The sequence below is a fragment of the Phoca vitulina genome, unplaced genomic scaffold (assembly GCF_004348235.1).
Source record: "Phoca vitulina isolate PV1807 unplaced genomic scaffold, GSC_HSeal_1.0 scaffold2, whole genome shotgun sequence".
NCBI lineage: Eukaryota > Metazoa > Chordata > Mammalia > Carnivora > Phocidae > Phoca > Phoca vitulina.
This window is the reverse complement of record NW_022589705.1, coordinates 20,713,402-20,735,135: the sequence shown is the minus strand read 5'-3', so window position 1 is coordinate 20,735,135 and position 21,734 is coordinate 20,713,402. Positions and strand designations below refer to the sequence as shown.

At 35.1% G+C, this 21,734-nt stretch overlaps 1 protein-coding gene across 1 annotated transcript in view; it reads right to left on the bottom strand.

The window, feature by feature from the left end:
• The window catches only part of DPYD (dihydropyrimidine dehydrogenase), a 795,794-nt gene that overhangs the window by 392,384 nt on the left and 381,676 nt on the right, over window positions 1–21,734 (bottom strand). The window contains exon 12 of the mRNA XM_032422959.1: window positions 12,569–12,753. Coding sequence (XP_032278850.1) covers window positions 12,569–12,753 — 185 coding nt within the window. The remainder of the gene's footprint in view (window positions 1–12,568; window positions 12,754–21,734) is intronic.

Below are 21,734 nucleotides of genomic sequence, written 5' to 3'. Positions count from 1 at the left end.
TTAAGTCAGGATTTGAACACAGGTCTCCTGACCTCTAGGCTTTCCTTATACCACCTGTATCTAGGTATTGTTCAATTTAATCCTTTGCAACTTGTATAAGACTCAACTTTACTAAATCACTGAATGTAGAGGAACAAAGTTCTGATTAAAATTTTTGCATTTAAATTTCCACCAGCAAGCTAAAGATTCTCGGTGCTTTGTTCTCCTGTGATATTTTCATGAGTGCCACACAGCCCCAGGCATCAAGGTGTTGGAGATTTGGCATGGAATTCCTAACACCTATAGCCCATTTGGACCAAGTGACCTTGTAGTGGCTAATTTCTTTCATACTCCCTCAGCACCTACTGAGGTCAGGTTCAGTATGGCATGGATCAGATTTTTCAGTTATTTTTTCTAACCATTCTAATCTTGAGTTATCTGCCTGAAGTAACAATCTACTGCTATATTGGTAAGAATATATTCTGCCTTTATGGAGACAATTTCATTTTAAATTACTTTTCAGGTCAAATGCTGCCATTTAATAAAGGTTTGGAACCCTATATAAAGTCAATTAAAGGCATTAAAATCACTTATTAGTCATGGTATTTTCTTTCCCTATCACCACCTAGATAGTTTTGTTTTCATAGCTCCCTTGGATATAGGCTCATTCCTCATTTTTTTCTTGATTTCCTTTTACAAAATCCCCCTTCATACACAAAAAGCTACACATTTTTACAAACAGAAATTTTAATAGAAAAAAGTCAAGCTTCTGATCCTTAAGAATTATTTTGAAGTATTTAGCTAGGGAATTAATCAAAAATTAACATGGCTGTACTATCAAAAAGGCAAACTCTACAGACAGTCTATGGCGTTTATTGTATGCTTATTTATAAACACTTGAAACGGACTTCATTTTTCAATGACTATAAGCAAATTTAACTTGACTACTTCTCACCGGAAGGGATAAAAATGAGATCACAGTCACTTTTGATTCTAGTTCAGTCTAAAGGCACAGTTTACCAATGAGAAATCGGGCTGAAGTCATTTCAATACGGTGATCCTGACCAAGTGGAAAAACTTAGCATGGAAACAGCATTTAGCCATGATATACTTCAATATTATTTTTTGGAGTCTATCACTATCTCAAACTAAATCCATGATGATTTAAAACTGTCTTTTTATTGATATTCATTGTTTTTCAACCTGACAGTGGCCAATGATTCATATCAATCTTCTTTTAACATAGGAATTAAAGAGTTTGCAATATATCTTAAACTGAAGGACACTTTTTCAATAGGTCTCAAGATTTTAATACAGTTGTCATTTGAAAAGCCTTACCTCCTCTCAGTTGGAGAGGGGTTTAGAAAAGAAGAAGCCAGCTCCGTCGATAAGATTGTTTTTATCTGAAGCAGTGAAGGATTCAAAAATTAGTATGACATATCGATGATGCCTCTTTTTTTTTTTTTTTAAGGCATTTTTATTCTCTAAGTGCAGGAACACTGCAGTTGGCTGTCAATCATTAAACCACAAAATGAAGTCCTTTGCCTGGCAAGGAGATCTGCATAGTATACCAATACTGGTAAACTAACCACCAAATTATAGCCTTTTCTCTTGCCTCACCCAGATTTCACAGGGGCTGCACACCCAAATAAATGCCTCTTGGCTACCCATTCATCTAACAGCTGGAAAGATGACACTTGACATTTGGAAACTTTCCTGCGAAGATTGCTGCAAGGCTTTCCCATTAGCTTCCTGGTGAGACTGTAAGGTCGAATAAGCTGCCTCAAAACCTGCAAAGGGTAACGGAAATGCTCTAATATTAAGCCTGTGCAATTTAAATTTCTAATTCTCAAATCATAGTTCTTCAGATATCGTACTGGTACATTTGAGGGCAAAAGAATGCCTTTGAAGATGTGAAATTAAAATGATATTTTAAGCAATGATAATGATAACAAGTGTCTTCAAAGTTGGCACGGAAGTTCTTCCAAGCACGGAGACTTGGACATAGATAAGTCCCTCCAAGTTTGATTTCTAAAATCCCAGACTGTCATATTTTTAGCAACTGCTCATCTTTGTACAGAGCAGCAATCTTTAATATGAGCCACAGTAGCTATCATTCTCTAGATTTGATTTTCGCATCATAAAAATTATCAGAGATAGCTTTAAAATCCTTACAATCCAACAACGTGGGTTCTTTTTGAAAATCAGTGAGCCTGCTATAAAATAAAAATGTAAATATTCCATCATGAAGAAAATGCTGTGATCTTATAAATCTTTCAAATATAAACATATGCCTTTGTCCTCTTTAGAAAGGTAATTCCTTTAAAAGAGATCCCCAAATTAAAAAGTTTTAATAACCTGACTGTTCACTAAAGATATTAGAAAGACAAAATCCCTCACACAATCTCCAACCCTAAAAGTGGCAGAAGGTGAAAGATTTCATTTATTGATATGAATGCACATAATTCAATTAGCTTTATAGCAATGATCCTTTCGCACTGTGCTCAATTTTTAATTCCCCGTCTTCAAAGTGTCCTTACAATTTTCTATTCTTGTTTGTTAACTCAGTATTTCTCATGTGAAAGATTGACAAGAATGAATAGGCCTCTCTAAATGTTCAGTCATATGTCCAAATGTAGATAAAATTAATAATATGATTAAAAGGGAAAATGAAACATTTAAAAAATATATGCAGAAGGGCATTGAAGAATCAGGAGACATGAATGATGTCACTTTCAGTCTTGAATTAATCACCATCTGGGAGTGAAATAACTTTTTAGAAGTCAATTTAATGGTGCTGAATTGTACCTCATTAGCAACAATGACAGACAGGGATTCCTATGGATGTGCATCTCACGGCCTCACATCACAAACCAACACAAGGGCAAGCCTCGCTTCCCTCTGCCATTCCATCAACAAATCCACCAAAAAGAGTCTCAGCTCCAAAAAATGGAATACTTAGCTATGATTGGACTCCTCCTTACTCTTCAAACTAAAATCACAACTACCATTTTGTATTCATTCACTCAATGGTGAGACTATGGCATGAATCTCTCTCCACTAGGTATTGAAATCACAAATTCATTTCACATAGCCTATTGAACTGCCATCGGATGATAATGACTTTCTGTCACTCTTGACCTGGGGCAGATTTGAACTAGTGACCAAGAGGTTAAAGGCTCTGTATCTCATTACCAATCCCCTGAGATACCTAGTTCCCTCAACAACTACTGATTCTTTTGAGACTCAATCGAACCAAAAGAAAACACACAAAAACCTCAAGTAGGAGAAAAGTTGATCATCAATGCAAGGAATTTATAATAGTTTTGAAAAACTTTACAAACGTCTGTTTCAAAATGTACCCATAGACCATATACAACTGAGTAGAACCACATTAACTGTTAGAGAACTTCACTATAACCTCCATTAAAATATCATACAAGCTTCACTGTAGGGCTGGAAAACACTGTAGAAAGCTAAAACCTAAAAGACACCTGTGCTTTGTGATCCTATAAGGTTAAGAAAGACATTTTAGACCCAGTATGATGCCAGAATATTTATGTGTGTATCTTGTGTATATGTTCTAAGATAATTCTGCTACAAGAATTCGTTTCGAGGGGGATTGACAAGTTGGAAAGAATAACATAAATTCATAAACAAAATAATCAAAACGGGCGCCTGGGTGGCTCAGTTGGTTAAGCGACTGCCTTCGGCTCAGGTCATGATCCTGGAGTCCCAGGATCGAGTCCCGCATTGGGCTCCCTGCTCAGCAGGGAGTCTGCTTCTCCCTCTGACCCCCCTCCCTCTCATGCTCTCTGTCTCTCATTCTCTCTCTCTCAAATAAATAAATAAAATCTTTAAAAAAAAAATAAATAATCAAAACAGTATCAGGCACCTTAATGTGGATACTTATTATAGGAATACAGCATGTTTAATAAAGGATAAAGTTTAAGGAAGAAAAAAAGAATACCATTTGGGAAGATGCACATAGGCAAACTCATGTATATAGTAGAACCACTGAACTAAACCAAAAAAATAACTTTTTGTTGTTGCTGAAAGCTGACCTCAAATGGTGGCAGCGAACAAACAGTCCTGTGTAACCATTCAACTTCAATTCAGTGATTCCTAAAGTCATTGTAAACACAGCAACCAAAACTTTTTTTTCTAAAATATGTTTAATGTCCCAATGCCTCCTTTCTTATCCTCTGCAGTTTCTCACCGTGTTTGATTTTCACAGAAAGAATTCTACCTGAAAGAAAAGAGGTCTTCTTTTCCTTTTCATTTCTTATCTATATTTGAAGACTCTCTATATAATTTCTTTATTTGAATTTCTATCCCTTACCTATTCTTTCCATATTTATCCTTGCACTAATAACTCTTGTCTTTTGTCACTCAATATTTATCTTTATACCACTGCCACTGCTTCTCTTGCAGCAACATGTAAGTTTACTCGATCCCTTCCTCTCCTAGGAATAAATACTGGGGTGTTTTAATGCTGCATCTAAAAGATAGTAAATTTAAGATAGAATTCCGAATCACAGAATAATCACATGGAGGACTGCTCTAATGATGTAATCAAATCCATAGGTTTTGAGATGATAATTTTCATATATTTGGACTGATTTTATTTGACAAAATATCTCATGCTGGTAAGATCATCTTCTCAGGACTACCATGACTACTTCAAGGAAAACGAGTTTCTAACCTAGGATTAGAATTTAGAAGCATTTAGCCTGTATTCTATTTACAAGTTTGCTCTTATAGTGGAGTACTTAGCATGGCAAGATAACATACAGCTTTTTTTCCTCTACTTTTTTGTGATGGAATGTGTTTATATGTTGATACTAAAAGTAAATGCCCAATTTTCTAAACAATTGTATTTTGGTAAATTACTGACATTTTTGTCAATTAATAATACCATTTCGTAAATACATTTTGTATTAAAACTTGTCTTTGGTAAAGAAGGACCTTAGGCACCATATGGTTTCCCTTAACAAGTTGGTTGCACCTACCAGACTCACTGGACGAATTTCTTCTCTCCTGTTCTTCTGTGAGATACAAAGGAAGGAAAAAGAGTGCTGAATCTCTGTAATGAGGAGGGTACCTGTGTATCTATGAACTTTCTACTCCCCCACTTGAGTTGTGTGCTTATCGAATCAGTTGTATGATCCTCACCCCATTTGTGTTGGTTATAAATTTATGTAAATTAAAATTGTATAAATTGAAGAGCTCTATGAATGTGAAAAGAAAGGGGGTTGAGTCTGTGAAAACTAAGTTGAATATTTTCAAAAGCTATGATAAAGGTGAATTGCTAAAAAAGAAGTTGCTATCAAATTAGATGTGGGTTAAACAAATGAAATAACTGACGGGCAACCATACAAAAATCCAGGAAATTGCTCTGTGTTTCTTGAAGGTATAGCTCCACTTTAAAAAACAAAACCAGAAGTTGTAGGCAGCATATTATAAACAGGTTTACACAAGAAACATGATAGAACCCTAACCATAAGATTAAAAAGAACTTGGCTCTGCTTTTTTTTTAAATGAAAAGGAGAGAATATCTATGTGTTTTAAAATAAAATGACATGCTTAACATATGTATATATCCTTTCTATAATTCCCCCAGTTTAACTTTTTCAGATTAATCAACTAATTATTGATTTTTGTTTCCTAGACTAAGAGAACTTTTTCATATTCCTCTTTTTCATATTCCTCTGTTTTTTAAATGAATGTTCTGGATTTAACCAACTTATTGTTAATGAATTTCTGGATTTACCTATATAATTAAAGTGCCTCATCTTTATCCTCAATTAACAATTAAATTTAGGTCTTTAATTATATTAATTGAGCTAATTATCCCTCTATTTTATTTCCCGGGAAGTTAGGAGATGTGGAATAATCTTAGAACTTTTCTAGTCACTTAATCATTCTGGTTAAGGTATATTTTTAACCAGAACTAAGTTATACATAAGCTACAGCCTCCAATCACAATCTTCTGATTTCAGTTTCAACTACAGAGGAACTCTCAGGCAGAATTCTAATGCATTATTTTATTTTTAAATCTTAACACATGCTGCAGGGGAAGATGTCTAGGGCTGCAGATGATTAGCAAGAATGAGGATCCAGAGTTGAAAAGTATCAGGAAAGTAGTTCAGTCCAGGGGAAAAAATAAATAGACATACGTATGTTCAAATCCTGGCCTCGTTACTAAGACGATACTTAACCTAGAATAGTTTTCTTTAACTATTGAGACTTTATTTTTAAAAGCTAAGAAATAAAGATAATGATATCCATGGGATGCCTGGGTAGCTCAGTCAGTTAAACCTCCAACTCTTGATTTTGGCTCAGGTCATTATCTCAGGGTTGAGATCCAGCCCCATGTTGGGCTCCAAGCTCAGTGTGGAGTCCACTTGAGATTCTCTCTCTCTCTCTCCCTCTGCCCCTCCCTCCACTCACACTCTCTCCCTCTCTTTCTCTCCTTCTGAAATAAATAAATAAACAAACAAATAAATAAATAAAATCTTTAAAGAAATAAAAATATAAAGATAATGATACCCATTGTAACCAAAACATACACAATGTATAACAGAGGTTAACAAATAGTAGCTGTTATTACAATGAAAGTAAATATAACAGGTTTGTTCCAAGGAGGGCAAAAATCAGGGAGTACTTCTTTTGTGAGTCTTTTCCAACAATTCTAGTCAATACTGATCTCTGCTCTTGGACTACTTTAATATTTATTGGTTGTAGTAAAAGTAGCTTTCGATTTTATTATATGCCTGTTCTCTATCTCACATGGTAATCCTTGCATTCACACATTGCTAAAAGCACCTTTCGAAGAAAGGTTGATGGGTTCATGTGGTTAATTTCTTTTTTTCCTAGTACAGAACTTTTTATCTACCCATCTGTCCACACACATGCACACATGCACACAGACACGCACACACGGACACACACATGCACACTGGCTAAATAAAGAAATCTACTGGAAAGATGCAAGTGAAAGTGCAATAAATTTTAAAATCGATAGATTTTTTTGTTTGTTTGTTTAGCTACATTATTTCAGTTACATACTCTTTCTTTGGGTACCCTGTCAAAATTATCTTAAATATTCAGTAATTCTTATTCAAGAAGAAGAAAAAAATTCAAATATGCCTCAACTCCTGCTAACATCATAGTATTATAAACAACAAAGGTGAAGTCATATTGGATCATTTATTAGCACAACTAAATAAAGACAAGTAAGTTTAATATTATAAAATAAAGACTTTTAGGGGCGCCTGGGTGGTTCAGTCTGTTAAGCATCTGCCTTCAGCTCAAGTCACAATCTCAGGATCCTGGGATCGAGCCCAGCCCTACATCCATCCACTCGGCTCCCTGCTCAGCGGGGAGCCTGCTTCTCCCTCTCTCCCACCCTACTTCATGCTCTCTTTCACTACCTCTCTCTCCCTCAAATAAATAAGTAAAATCTTAAAAAATAATAATAAAATAAAATAAAGACTTTTAAAGAGGGAAATGTTGACAAATTGGAAAATGTTTCTCTCTATATTTATACAAGATCTGACACTATCACTTCTTTATGCAAACAACTCCTACCACATTTCTGCCTCATTATCGACCCCAAATTAAAATCCTAAACTGGGTATTCTTATCATGTCCTAACCCCAGTATAATCACAGATCTTTTCTCCCATTTTTTCCTACATGTTCTCTATGTTCAGGGCCTCCACTAACCCAGAATGCCTTTTGGTGAAATTGAAAGAAGCCACTGCACAGGTGTAAGTCTTAACAACACAAGCAGAAGGCACCTTTGTGACAATTCAAGGCAGGCACTCCTTCCTCTGAGTAGAAGCAGCACAACCAAGGATACCACTGTTAGGCGAGTGGAGCTTGGTCAGTATTTCAGGCAGCTAGTACCCATATCTGGGGACCCTTGGGCAGTGAGCAAGCTCTACAGTCTTAGCCAGCAGCCCCCTTTAAGTTCCACCAATTCAAATCACTCAGTTTTTCTTATCCTCCCTCTTTATTTGTTATCTTCATTTTTGTGAAGCCTTTGCTGACTCCACATCCTGATACCCACATCCAGATAGAATCAATCACATTATCTCTTCCATGCTACCCTGTGCCTTTACATTTTTTTATTACTGAGTTTATTATATTGTATTAGATGTGTGTTTACACCACTCTCTTCCCTACCAGACTGTGAGATTATTAATGGCAAGTTTCATGTTTCAATTCATATTTATAAACCTACAGATTAGTACTATCTAAAGTTGAAAGCACTATTTTTTTTAAAAAATTGTTTATTAAATGAATGAATGAATGAATCCATGCATGAATGACTACACGGATAGACAGGTGGATGTATATGGATGAAAAAATAAATGGCTAAATAAAATGCTTTCATAATTACCAGAAATAGCCTCTTTGAATCTTTGTCTGTTAAAATCCTATACTATGCTTTCCATTCAAAATCTCCTATTTTATAATTGTTCTCTAATACCATTTTAACATCTCTAATTATTATTGCTCATTTATTAATAAATAGTTTATTTACCTCTGAAAAGACCATGTCCTGAAGTGATGAAGTAACTTGCTTCAGGTCACACAGTTTGAAAGTGTTGGAACTGGGTTTGAAATCAGGCCTGTTTAATTCAGAGCCCAAATTTCTAACTGCTGTATTTTACCTCTCCTCATTTATGCACTTTGGTAGTCTCCCAAAATCAAGTGTTTTGGGCCTAACAGCTGGTACTCAATAAATGGTAACTGATCAAATTAACTAATGAAATTTAAGTGAAGCTCTCTTCAGACAACTATGGGAATTACTGAAATCCCAACAGGGCTATCTTTAAATAATCACATGTGTCTGAAAAAGCATACTACAAATAAATTCAAAATATCCAATTGCAATGATTGCATGCATGAATTAATACTATAATGTGTGTATTAAATCATTTTTAAAGTACACTATCTAGTGTTCTATTTCACCCCAAACTAATGTAAAACATAAGACAAGCAGTGATAAACCTTCATTCATGAATACACTTCAGGCATTATGAAATTTTTCTTAACGGATGTTGCATTTGAAGGAAACATTATTTATTTACAGTGTTAATGAACTTATATAACAAACTCATTAGTTTTCTTAACTCCTCTTTAAATTCCTTTACAATGAATTCTCTCATTCTATGTATTTTTCCTATTTTACAAAGTGAATACACGCTTTATTTTGAGGGCATAACAATAAACAAGCGTGGCCACTGGCTTGTACAGAGGCAGACCGGTGGGCAGGCTTCAGTCAAGGAAACAGGCTGCTACAGAGCACACAAGAGGACCATGTTCCTGGAAGAGGAGGAGGAAGCAAGACCTGAAGGACAAGCAGGATCGAGACAGATACAATGAGGGGAGTAGGGGAAAGGCCTGGATTCAGGAGAAGTCTTGGTGTGCTAGGGGAAATTCAAGTTAGCATCACAAGCTAAGGAGATTAGGCTTTATCTGGAGTGCAAAGAGGAGCCTCTGAAGGGTTTTAAATGAAGAAATGAGGATCAAACTTGTACTCCAGAAAGATGACTCTGGCTGCAGGATAGGCTCATTAGATTTGACAAGGGAAGAAGTGGAGGCAATTGTAAGAGGCAATAGAGGCCAGAACTAAGTTAATGACAGTGTGGAGAGAGAAAAATCTCACTTTGTCTATATGCTCCTTTTTAGTCTTATCACTGCTTAGCACTTTGCAACCAACAGGCAGGAAGGTAGAAGTGTTGATTTTACTTGACAGAGATTTTACCTGCTTTCCATTTCTACTCCATCTTTAAAATGCAATTCAACACTTTGTTTGACAAGTCTAAAGCCTTCAGCCAAAACCAAAACTCTTACTGGTCAGGAATTTTTTATTTTATATTTCAAACACTATCATTCCTAGCAATATGTATTTTTAAAGCACATGCACTTTTCTTTTTCATCATACCTAAAAGTCTGTTTCTTTCCTTTTATGAGTAAGTGGAAGATAAATAAAATGATTGCTCATTTTTTTCAGCACACATTTATTAGATTCAGGGAAGTAAAAAGATAAAAGTAAAGTCAAAAGAAAAACACCCTTAGGAATCCTTTCGAATGGTAATTGTGAAGTATGACAAAACCACAATCATCACAAATATAGTAAATATTCTCTATGTACTTTAATCTAAAAGCTATAAATGGATTTAAATCTTTAGAAAAAGAATTAACACATGCCATTTTCCACCATCCCTCATTCAATTTTACCTTTCAAATCTGTTTAGTATCTCTGCCTTCCCGCCATTTTCACTCCTGAAACCTGAATTCATGCATTCACTAGGTTTCATCTGGCCTAGCACAAGAGCCTTTTTTCTCTTATCTCCTGATTCTACTCTCATTTCTTCAAGAAGTTAACAGAATGGTCAGTGAGATGTCTGGTCAAACAAAAATTGTATTCAGCACAAAAAAACAAGCAAATTAAAGTAAGTGTATGAAAGAATCTTTACAGAGATGGAATTGACCAGATACGTACATGAGAGAGAGAGAGAGAAGAGGAAAATAAAATTTAGATAAATAGTTCATAAGTAAAGATGTATACAACAGTGTTATTTTATAATGAAAAAATATGTGTGTGTAAACACACTAGTGTAAATCTTTCAACTATTTTTTCTTAAGAAGTAGCTTATTCTGAGATTGTATTGTTTGCTACTTTTCTCATAAATTGTCTTATTATTTCTTGTATATATAATATAGTAAATGTTACCATTTCATGTGTTCAAGTGCCTGCTTTAATGCCATTACACAGTAAAAGAAGAAGCTATCAGGCCTATTTTGGTTTCAAAATTGATTTTGAAAACTGTATTAGCCTGAGTAATCTAGAAGTCAGTAATCTAGAAGCCTGAGGAATGCTGATTTAGAGGCTTTGAAACTGGGTATCAAAAACGTTAAACACTGGAGATGGAACAGGTTGGGGAGAGTGTGTTTAGTTTAATAGCAATGAATTAGAAGTGCAGGTAACCAAGTGCTGTTCAGTAAATCTGAAATATGCATCCGGCACACGAGTGAAGATTATCAGCAGACAGCTGGATCATAGAAGAACACAGATGGAAATACAAATGAGGGAGTTATGCAGAGGTGCAAATGGGACCATTGAGAGTGCTGTGACAAGAAGAGTAAAATGAGGAAATAGAAAGATAGGGTGATAAGTTTTGCAGCAGAAAGAGCAAAAGGAGCCAAATCAGGAGTCCATCCTGGGCAGTTGAACCGCTCCACTGTGTATTTTGGAGGCCATGGAGACTCTCCAAAGTATAGGTGCTACGGAGACTGGGGCTGGAGCTACTACCAACTTTGCTCCTTTGGGTTCCCAGGTTTCTGCCTGTTAAAATTGCATTCCTTTCCCCTTTTTTCCCTACCCTCATCCCTTTTGACTGATTTGGGCAGCATTCTTATTTTAGATTTGTCATCTCCACAAAACGCTGTTTCCTAAATCACACTTTTGTCTCTATGCATGACCTGTAGGCTGGTTACACCCATTCTTAGAGCCCTGGGATACCAACTACACCCTAGACCACAACATCCCAAGCCCCGCTACTCAGAGATGCCGGGCTGAGGTGGGATCAGGTCAGTGAATTGAACTTAAAAAAATATGATATAATCAATATAAAGTCCAGGCTGTACCTGGTAGGTAAGAAGTCCTGCATGGGTTATAGAAAAAAATAGGAGGACAACCATAAGTCTAAGTGGTCATGGCAAAAAGGCAGAAAAATATTCAAGGAGACCTTAAAGACAAAGTGAATTTTGTTAGCATGTGGGAAACAAACAAAAGAAACTGAAAGAAGAGAGGCAGACAGCATGTTATGAATAGAGTCTTTCCCGAATAGGAAAGAAAGAAGAATTTTATTAATAAGAGCAAACTTTTCCAGAAACATTTTATATAAAGGAGATCACTGTATCTACATTTAATTAAATTACAGAGCAAGAAGAAAACAAAGCATTTTGTCAAAAAGTGAGACAACTGAGATCTAGTAATTATGGCTTTTCTCTTCCCCACGACCACCCAGTTACTGTAAGAGTATGTTCAACTTTATATTTTATCATTTTTACATTATGCATTTGTTTCATAAGACTAAAGAGTGAAAAAATTACAATTGAAATTTATAAAATATTTGTTTTCTTTTCAATTAGGTGCATATCATTTGGGAAATGGATAGGAACTCATCTGATTCAAATGGACAGACAATATAGTTTTCTGGACTGTGTAAGATCATTAGGAATATAGATCTTATCGGCCATCATATTGTGTACCATCCAGATTTGATAAATGTATTATCTGTGTCTTTAAGCCATTGATAAATATTTTGAACACAGCAGAACTAATAACTTCATGGCATTTCCCTGTAGAAATGCACACTGAATTTTCAATCAACTAAACAGTTGTGCTATCCAGTCCATGTCAAAAAAATTTTATCCAAGTAAATATATGTATATGTGTATGTCATATATTACCATATATAAATGCTCATATGAATGTGTAGCAAAAATAAATGAAGAAGTATATATCCATTGGAAAGAATTAGCTAAAAGTGATGGCAAATGCCTACCTGTATGTATTTGTGAATGTACCAAGAAGCTTGCTTTCCATCGTTCACTGATTCCACTGTAGTGTTAGCCACACCAACAATATCACCACCTGCAAACACCCATGGTTCACTGGTTTGCATAGTTTCTGGATCTACTTCTGGGAGATCCCATCTGTTAAATTTTAGAGGGCTCAAGGCTTCTTTTACTGGAAGAAAAAAAAAGTGAAAGACAAGAGGCAATGACTAATCTGTGTATCACGTAACTATAATTTGAAAATTAAGAAAAATTATGACTTAATTATTGTTCTAGGGATTCAAACAACTGTTTTTAATGAACCATAAAAATGGAAAGTTAATGAAATATCTGAGTTAATAATACATTCAAAGCATACTGACTTAATCAATTCAAAGTATACCTCACATGTAGGTTTTAAAGACTACAGATTTGGGCAATATGTCAAATCTGGTATTTATGTCTAGGAAGTACAGATCCAGGAAGAAGGGAAGTACAGCCTCTTAAATATTTTAATGTGTATAAAATCCATTTAAATCTGTTTAAATGAATATAAAATGAATTTTCTAAAATTTTCTTTGTCCACACCATTATTTTCACAAATATGATATTACTCTTATGATCCTAAACTTGTTCCTGTGTGTAACAGGTAAAAGTTATATTGTGAATTTGGGTCAATGGCCAGTCTCTTCCATTTACAACAAGAAATTTTATAAATTAAACAAGACAAAGTCCTACATTTTCACCAAATTATTTGCCCCTAATGTTAAGCAATTCAAAGGACCCAGAATATAGCTACATTAGCCCCCAGTTTCTATTTTATAAAAATCAACAAATGCAAACACTACCATTGGTTCCTTGTGGATATTGCTTTATAAAAGAATTTTAAGTTATTTGCTGTGTTCCAATGAATCTAAATGTGTCATGGAACAAGAAAGAGTTTGAGTTCCTGTAAGAAAAATATATCTAAAGGAATATCTTATAATAGACACATAATCCTGATAATTGGAAGAGATCAAAGAATGTAAGTTACAGAAAGGGTTCATCAAGAGAAGAAGGGCAGAAAGATAGTATCATCATCTATAATGGAGTAAACTGAGTGAGTGTTTAGGATTAAATGTTCTCTCCAGGTATTCATGTCATGAATTTTAAGTACAGCATCTCAGGACAGACTTATGGAGCTATTCTTTACTTTAATTCAAAAGAGAACATAACAACTTAAACTTAAATAGATTGGAAAATTTTGGAACACAAAAGTTAGTTCTTAAACAGATTAATGAGTCAAGTTTAAAATAAAAACAACCAGATATAAAAAAAAAATATTCTGATACCTAAAACCGTTTCTCCTAAACAATAATAGAAAAGCAAGACATAAAAATAAACCTTTGTAGTTTTCTACCTGAAGAATATTAGACTTTTAGAAAACTATTAAGGAATTACTGTTGATTATGTGTTCCCCACAAGACTATAGGTTCCATGAGAATAGCAATGTGTCCATGCTGCTGGCCACTGTACCACAAAGCCTACTACAGTACTTGGAGCACAGGAAACACTCAATTCAATGCATGAGTGAATGGATGGATGGATGGATGGATGAATGAATGAATGAATGAATGAAATGAAAGAATGAACAGATGGGTTAATGCTATTGGGCTCAGGTTTTTATTAAAAAATATGATAGTGTTTATATCTCTGATGTGATTTCACCTTTCATCAAGAGTAAAATTAAATATTCATGTAATTATTTTCAATGCAGAATGGCATTTTGAGAAGATTTTTCTAATGTCTTTAAAGGTCACATGAAAAGACACCTTTATCATTTGTTCCCCATCGCATAACAGATCATCACTACCATCTGTTGACAGTTAACTTGAGTTACAAAAAAGTCAATAGTGAGCATGGCTTGTCAATTCAACCTATTACAATGATAATGGTAACTGGAACACACCACCACTGAATGGTTTATGTAATGGGAGATAGAGAGAGAGAGTCAAAAATAATTCTCCTGTAAGAAATGACCTTATTTGTCCAAGACTTTGATATGACTTTTTTCTATATAGAGAACTGAAATAAAGATTTTTAAATGAGAAGCAATCCAAAATATTTCACCAGGAGATCAAAGCCCTTTTATACATTTTCCTCATTTTTTTTTTTTTTTCCCGGAGTATCCTTGAAGGTTAGCACAGATTTCAGTCTAAACTTGAGCAAGGTAGGGATTATGCCTTAGTTATCTTTGATTTCCCATAGCAGCTATTAGAGTCAAAGACATATACACTGTAAAGTTTTTGAAGCTTAAGCTTCAGGGTCTCTCACTTGCATGGTCCTCTTTTAAGGCCCTGTGCCTAAATTTGAATTTGTAATTTTTTTTTCTTTTTTTATAAAGGAGTCCTCAAATTATGTAAGCTCAGTCCTCACAAAACCTGAATTAACCCTTGAGTACAGTGCATTATACACAACAGGTGCTGACTAAAATGCCTGCTGAACTAACGTGAAGTTCTTAATATCTATTATAATTTCTTACGACTTAAAAATGTAAATAGTATGATTTACTTTAATATTAGAGCTCCATTACTAACTCGGTGAATAAGTAGTCAGGAAATGTTACTGTAAGTTTAATAAGTAAATCTTGTATTTCTTAAAATATTTAGCACGGGGCGCCTGGGTGGCTCAGTCGTTAAGCGTCTGCCTTCGGCTCAGGTCATGGTCCCAGGGTCCTGGGATTGAGCCCCGCATCAAGCCCCGCTTCTCTCTCTCCCACTCCCCCTGCTTGTGTTCCTTCTCTCGCTGTCTCTTTCTCTGTCAAATAAATAAATAAAATCTTAAAAAAAAAATATTTAGCACCAACACCATAAGCCACCCTAGGAGCATTTATTTGTGAATTCAAAAGCATTATTCTATTCATGGGTCTTTCCATGGGATGTATGCATTGTATGATTTTATGTCCCTAAACATTTATACATACTCATGTTTACTTTTGAAAATATGCTCTTTCCTCAATATTTGATTAATTTTATCTTGAAATTTTGGACCTGAATATTAACTGTTTTAATTATTTTATCATTTGTAATATCCAGCTACCCTCACTAATAATCAACTCTCCGACACTGTGTTCCAAAAAAGAAAAGGATTTTTCTTTCATATTGAAAATTACCTCAGCCCCCTTTTAAAAACTATCTACTCAATTTTCCCCCTAATCTTTTTAGAGGCCTTCAAGTTTAGCATGTCCATAGTTTCATTTAAAAAATAAATAGAAAAAACAATGAGGTCAAGCAGTTGGTTATGATGTTATTAATATATTACAGCAAAGCTTACATCAATCAAAATAGAGATCATTTGTTTCCACTTTAATATCCATATGTTGACTCACCAATATCTACAAAGGATCTTTGGAAAAATAGAACATGGACAATTTATATGAATATAAAAGAAATGCTACAGTAGGTAAAAAATGTTTTCTATCAGTGGCACTAAGCAGCTAATGCAAGAATGACTGTTCATTACAACTTGAACATCAAATGATTAGGATCATTTCCCTGCTGGCACAGTGGGCTCTATATTTAAGTATATGATCTATATGCGTCCATTTATATATTTGTGTATACATAAATTTCAACATTTATAATAAAATAGAGATAAAGGAAGGGAGAGATAATCCATTAATTTATTGAAACTTTGGCTCAGATTATGAATTCAAATAACACCTTTCATGATTTCAAGGACTCTTTTGAGATATAGTAGTTCTCTATTATCTAACCGTATTTTGTAAGCTCCAAAGTATTCAATTTAGAACTCAAATCGAGGACTCGGTGAAAAAAATCCATATGTATTTTATGCATAATTTGTCAGAAGTTCATTTATTTAGCTGCTTCTTATGAGGAAGACTTTCATCCTCCTCATCATTGTAACTACCCTTCTATGAATTCCTCACAGCTCGCTTACATCTCTGCTGATACATTTAACTTGAAATACAATGAAAATAATTCTCAGAAGCACATCTTCTGTTCTGCCTTTATCTAGTTTGGAAGGAGTGAAAGCATAGTGGATGAAAAATGTATATTTACATTTGCAAACCAAATAACTGCTTGCCATTTCCTATGAAGTGTTAAATGAATATTAATAGAAGGATTGTATTTTTTCTTCCTTGTTTATAAAATAACGGGAGTAAGGGGAGAGGGATTTTCTGTTACGATATGCGCACTTTTCCCACAGATTTCCATGAAGTTGCATCTTGATGGAGACGGCAGCATATGTCCTAGCGGCTCCATAGTTGAACAGAAAAAGAACTTGAAAAAGAACCCTAAAACATGCCTATTCACAGCCTCAATTATTCTGCAAATGGAAGAGAAATGTGTTAAGTGATATGGTGCCTGGAATTTTATGCAGTCTTTAAAAAGAACAAAAACATCCTTTATTCATACCAAACATTCAAGATTTATGTTAATTTTCTGCTTTAATTACTACTATGTTCGAATGAGCTTATTTAAAAAACAAAGACACTCTGAGGTGGCTTTAAAACAAGAAATGGTTTTGAAATAAGAACTTTTAGTCAATTTAATGTTATGCATGAAATGATTTTTTTATATAGACTTAATTGTATTGTGACACACAAGTTCTTCAATAAGCCACAGCTTAAAATTGCAGAAACCGTCCCTCAGGGACACATCACTAGCAGATGCAGATTGCCAAGGTCAATTAAACTGATGTAGCTGTGCTGTCATATACATAGAAGAGAAACCCACGAGCATATGACAAGTATATTTCTCAGTATTTATAAAAAGATGTCAAGAATGTTATATTTTAGTACATAAATATAAATTAATTCTGCATAAACAATAAAACAATACAACAGATATCATAATGAAGAAGGATTATTAGTATTCTTTGGAGTGTTTGATATGCTATAAAACAATGGGGGGGCTAAAAAATTTCAACATTTATAATAAAATGATATCTTGAAAGCATGGATGAATTTATCTATATGTTTGTTGTTTAATTTTGCATAACCTATTAGTCAATAGGACCGAAGCACAATGAAACAAAAAGGCGAGCTGAGGCAATAATCTCAGTAATTCAGAGCTGAAAGCAAAATCTCACCAAGAGCAAATGAATTCTAATTACAGGGCCGGGATATCAGAGTTCTGTTTCAATAAAACAACCTGGGGTAAGGAAAGGACAGACCCAGAGAATGCCTTCCACTAACAATATCAAGTCTGGGTGGCATGAGCTTTTTTTCACATCTCCCCTCTGCATCTAAGTAATTGAATCAATATGCAGACACAATGGAACCCACAGTGAAGATTCATCATTGTCCTTCTCTAAACCCCTCAAATGTTAACCTTGATTCTGCACCTTCCCACTCCTCCAGGACCTCAAATATCATCTCTGACTCTCTTTAGAATATTGCATTTCTCCTCTTTCCCCTCTCCTCTCATCTCCTATTTTGAAAAACTTTAGTTTTGGCATGGTTCTCTTTTCTCATTCTAACCTCCTCCTTTACCTAGTTTTAGAGTAATTTACACTGCGTACTTTCTTCACCACCCAATTATTCCTTCCAGGCTGTCCCTTTAATGGAAATATGATCTCCATGGTCCCTAAATTCTGTGACCTCAGTCCTCCTCCCTTCTGCCTTCCTGTAGCATCCGATACTTTTATCACATTCATTTTGATCTCTTTCTTTGATTTGCAGAATGCTACTTTATTCAGGCTCTCCTTATTTTTAAACTGTCCATCTTGGGCTCTGGCTCCTCCTCATCTCATCTTCTTCTTCCCAGATTGAGTCATGTGCCTTTAACTTCATCTCTACGAAAATGACTTTAGTCACAACCTTGAGCTCTTCTATTCTGGCACTTTTAGCTGCCTATTAGAGGTTCCAGTGTGGATGCTATACTGTCCCTTCCAAATCATCCAAAACCCAGCTTACAAGCTTCTCTTGGGCCTTTCACCATTTCATGACTATTATTAGTAAGCTTGCTCTTTTGTATCTTCTACTCATTGTGACCACCATTTATACCTTGTCTCTTCTCCTCAAATTTTGATGGACCAATCTCCTTTTTCTTGCCCCCCACTGTCAGGAGAAGGTCTTCCCTTATATTTCATAAAGAACATCGAACCTATTATATGGGTACTCTCTGGTCATCCCATTGTCCAAACTATAAACCTACTGATCTGTGTCCACTCTACCTCTCCTCCTCCTTTTTTTTTTTTTTTTTTTTTTAAGAGAGTGGGGTGTAGGGGAGAGGGGCAAAGGGAGAGGGAGAGAGAGAATCTTAAGCAGGCTCCATGCCCAGCACAGGCACAGTGCCCCACACAGGGCTCAATGTGAGGCTGGATCTCACAACCCTGGGATCATAACCTGAACCAAAATCAAGAGGCTGATGCTTAACAGACTGAGCCACCCAGGTGTCCTATCTTCTTTCTTATTTATAATAATTTAAGAACTCTCCCTCTCATCAAAGGCCAGTTCTTCCATATGAGCCCTAGGATCCTCTATTTTACTTAGTAGGCGTTTTGCTCCCTAGATTACATATTCTATTATCAGCCACTCCCTCTGAATTGTTTCTCATAAGCATGTACATACATGTACAGTATTTTCCATTTTTAAACCATTCCAGATCTGCATTTGCCTCCCAAAACTTCACTAAAACTCTTTTCACTAAGATGACTAATTAGTGCTAGGTCGCCACATACAGTGACTCTCCTCAGTGATCACCTTATTTCAGGACCAGACTAGGGTGAGGTGAGTGAGGCACCCGAAGAATAAAACTTCAGAAGGTCCTCAGGCTCAGGACCTTAGGCTCAAGTGCAGGTGGGCACCTCACTTGTCTCACCCTAATTGTGGCACTGCCTTCCTCCATCTCTCAGCAGCATTTAACAGATGACCACTTCCTCCTCATAAATGTCCCTTTGCTTGGCTTCAATGACACCACACTTTCTGATTTTCGACCTGCCTCCATGATCACTCTTCAATCTCCACTCCTGCTTTTTCCTATTCTTCTTTCTCAAAGGACCTAGAAATAAATCTTAAAAATCTTGGCATAATCTTTGATTCTTCTCCCTCCAATGATCTCAACATCCAGTCAGTTACCATGTTCTGACAATTCATGCAAATGAAACTCCCTAGACTCCCTAGGTACTTCTGACATCTCTTTTATATCATCCTCACCTAATGAAGAACATTAAGAAAAGCAATCAACATTTATTGATCCCTTGTATGAGGCAGGAATGATGCTGTATATTTCCATATAATAATCTCATTTAGACCACAAAACAACTCTTTAAGGTAGGTATTATCATCTTAAATATAGTCAAGGGGTGGCAGAGCTGGTATTCGAATCCAGTTATTTCTGACTCCAAAGCCCTCCTTGCAATTGACCTTTGGTGTAGGGACAAGAAGAAGCCAGGAATGGGCCAAAAATAGTCTCTTAAAGTTTCACAACTGGGGACCATGGGAGTAACTAAAATGAAGGGGGGGTGGTTTAGAGGGATAGCAAAGAATTCTAATCTTGACCAGCTTTACAGATAATAGCCTTTAGGTCAACTCTTCCAATGGAAACTTTTCCCATTTTGTTAAATTAACCACTGTTAATTTAACTGACTGTTAACCTAGTCATGATGTGACTTGATTTTAGTTGCTTTGCCTCTATCACTCCGTGAGTTTAGAGACCGTATCTGAGTCAGCTCCTTCCCCAGCATCTAGCACAAACTGGCACACAAGAGGAACTTGATGAATGTTTTTTGGTTGAAAAAATGTAATAGTTGTTCATTCCATTTATTTAGCACTCACATTGTCCTGTCTTGATTATTTTTCACGTAGATCATATTTCCACAGTTACAGACAGCTCACTGTAGAGAGGAAATCCAAATATTTTTCCTTTTAAAAAAAAAAGTTTCTAAAAAAACTTCTATAGTGACAAACACACTGACTAGGGAAGAATATGCACTTGGTTATTTCTTTTGATTGATTTAACTATTCCATTTCCCTACTGCTATGGTTAAATAATGTTCAGTTTATATATGCTTGTAGAATTCAGGCAGTGGGAAAGTACGGATTTAATTTTCCTCCCCTCCACACTTGAAACAAGCTTAGGCTCCCCAAGTTAAATACAAAAAAAAATGGATGTCAATAATAGCCTGTGGCAACTCCTTTTGTTTTACTTGTATTCTACAGGGAGTCTCTTCTCATTTCCTAAACTGACCAACTAATCAATTAAGAATAAAATTGTCCAAGTACTTCACCTTGATTTGCTTATTTCTCTGCAATAATTCCCTCTATTTAAAACCCTAAACTCCTTGAAGATTTCATTTCATTTTATCTGGGAGAGATCTCCACAAGGAGGGCATTGTCCTTGAAGGAAATATATGGGGATTGTTTTCAAATTCTCTGTTGGATTCCCAAATGCTGTCCTTTGATTTGCTTATTTATATTCAATGATAACATCTACTTAAGACTACAAACTCCTGGAAGGAATAGATCATCCTTTAATCTGATTTGGACCATAATCATCATAATTCTATGCACATTTGGGTGCTTAATACTTCTTGATAATTAGGAGTCCATGGAAAAAGTAGAAAGGATACTAAAATATTTTATATATACTTCCCGTGAAAGAACCTTTTAAAATGCTGAATGATACCATCAAGTGATATAAATAATTAAAGAAAGGGATTAAGAAAAATGTTTAATATAAAATCCCCATTTGCTGCATTTAAAGCACAAATAAAAACAAATAGAAAGCCAGTAGTAAATTATACTACTGGAGAAAACAATATTATTAAAATATAAGTGAATACTGAAAAATATTTTAATTAACAAAATAAATCAAATGGAAAAGATTCCCTAAATAGAGCTTTAAAAGTAAGTCTATGTGTGTTTGACTGCCATGACTAATTATGTATCCATGTAATGTGTGTTCAATTTGGGCTTATTTAAATAGCAGAAATGCTCATTAGCTGCAGTATATCTGTGAAGCTTCAATAAACAGTTTAATGGTTTTTATGTTTAACCAATTTCATAAGTTCCTGTAATTTTAGCTTTAGCAGCTCATTAATGTTATTTTTTGATATCCATCTTACGACTTTTTTTCCCCTTGTCAATCGGCTGTAGGCATACTTCAATGCAAACTTAAAACATACAATAGAATATATTTTAAACAATTTTAATACATAAGTAAATGC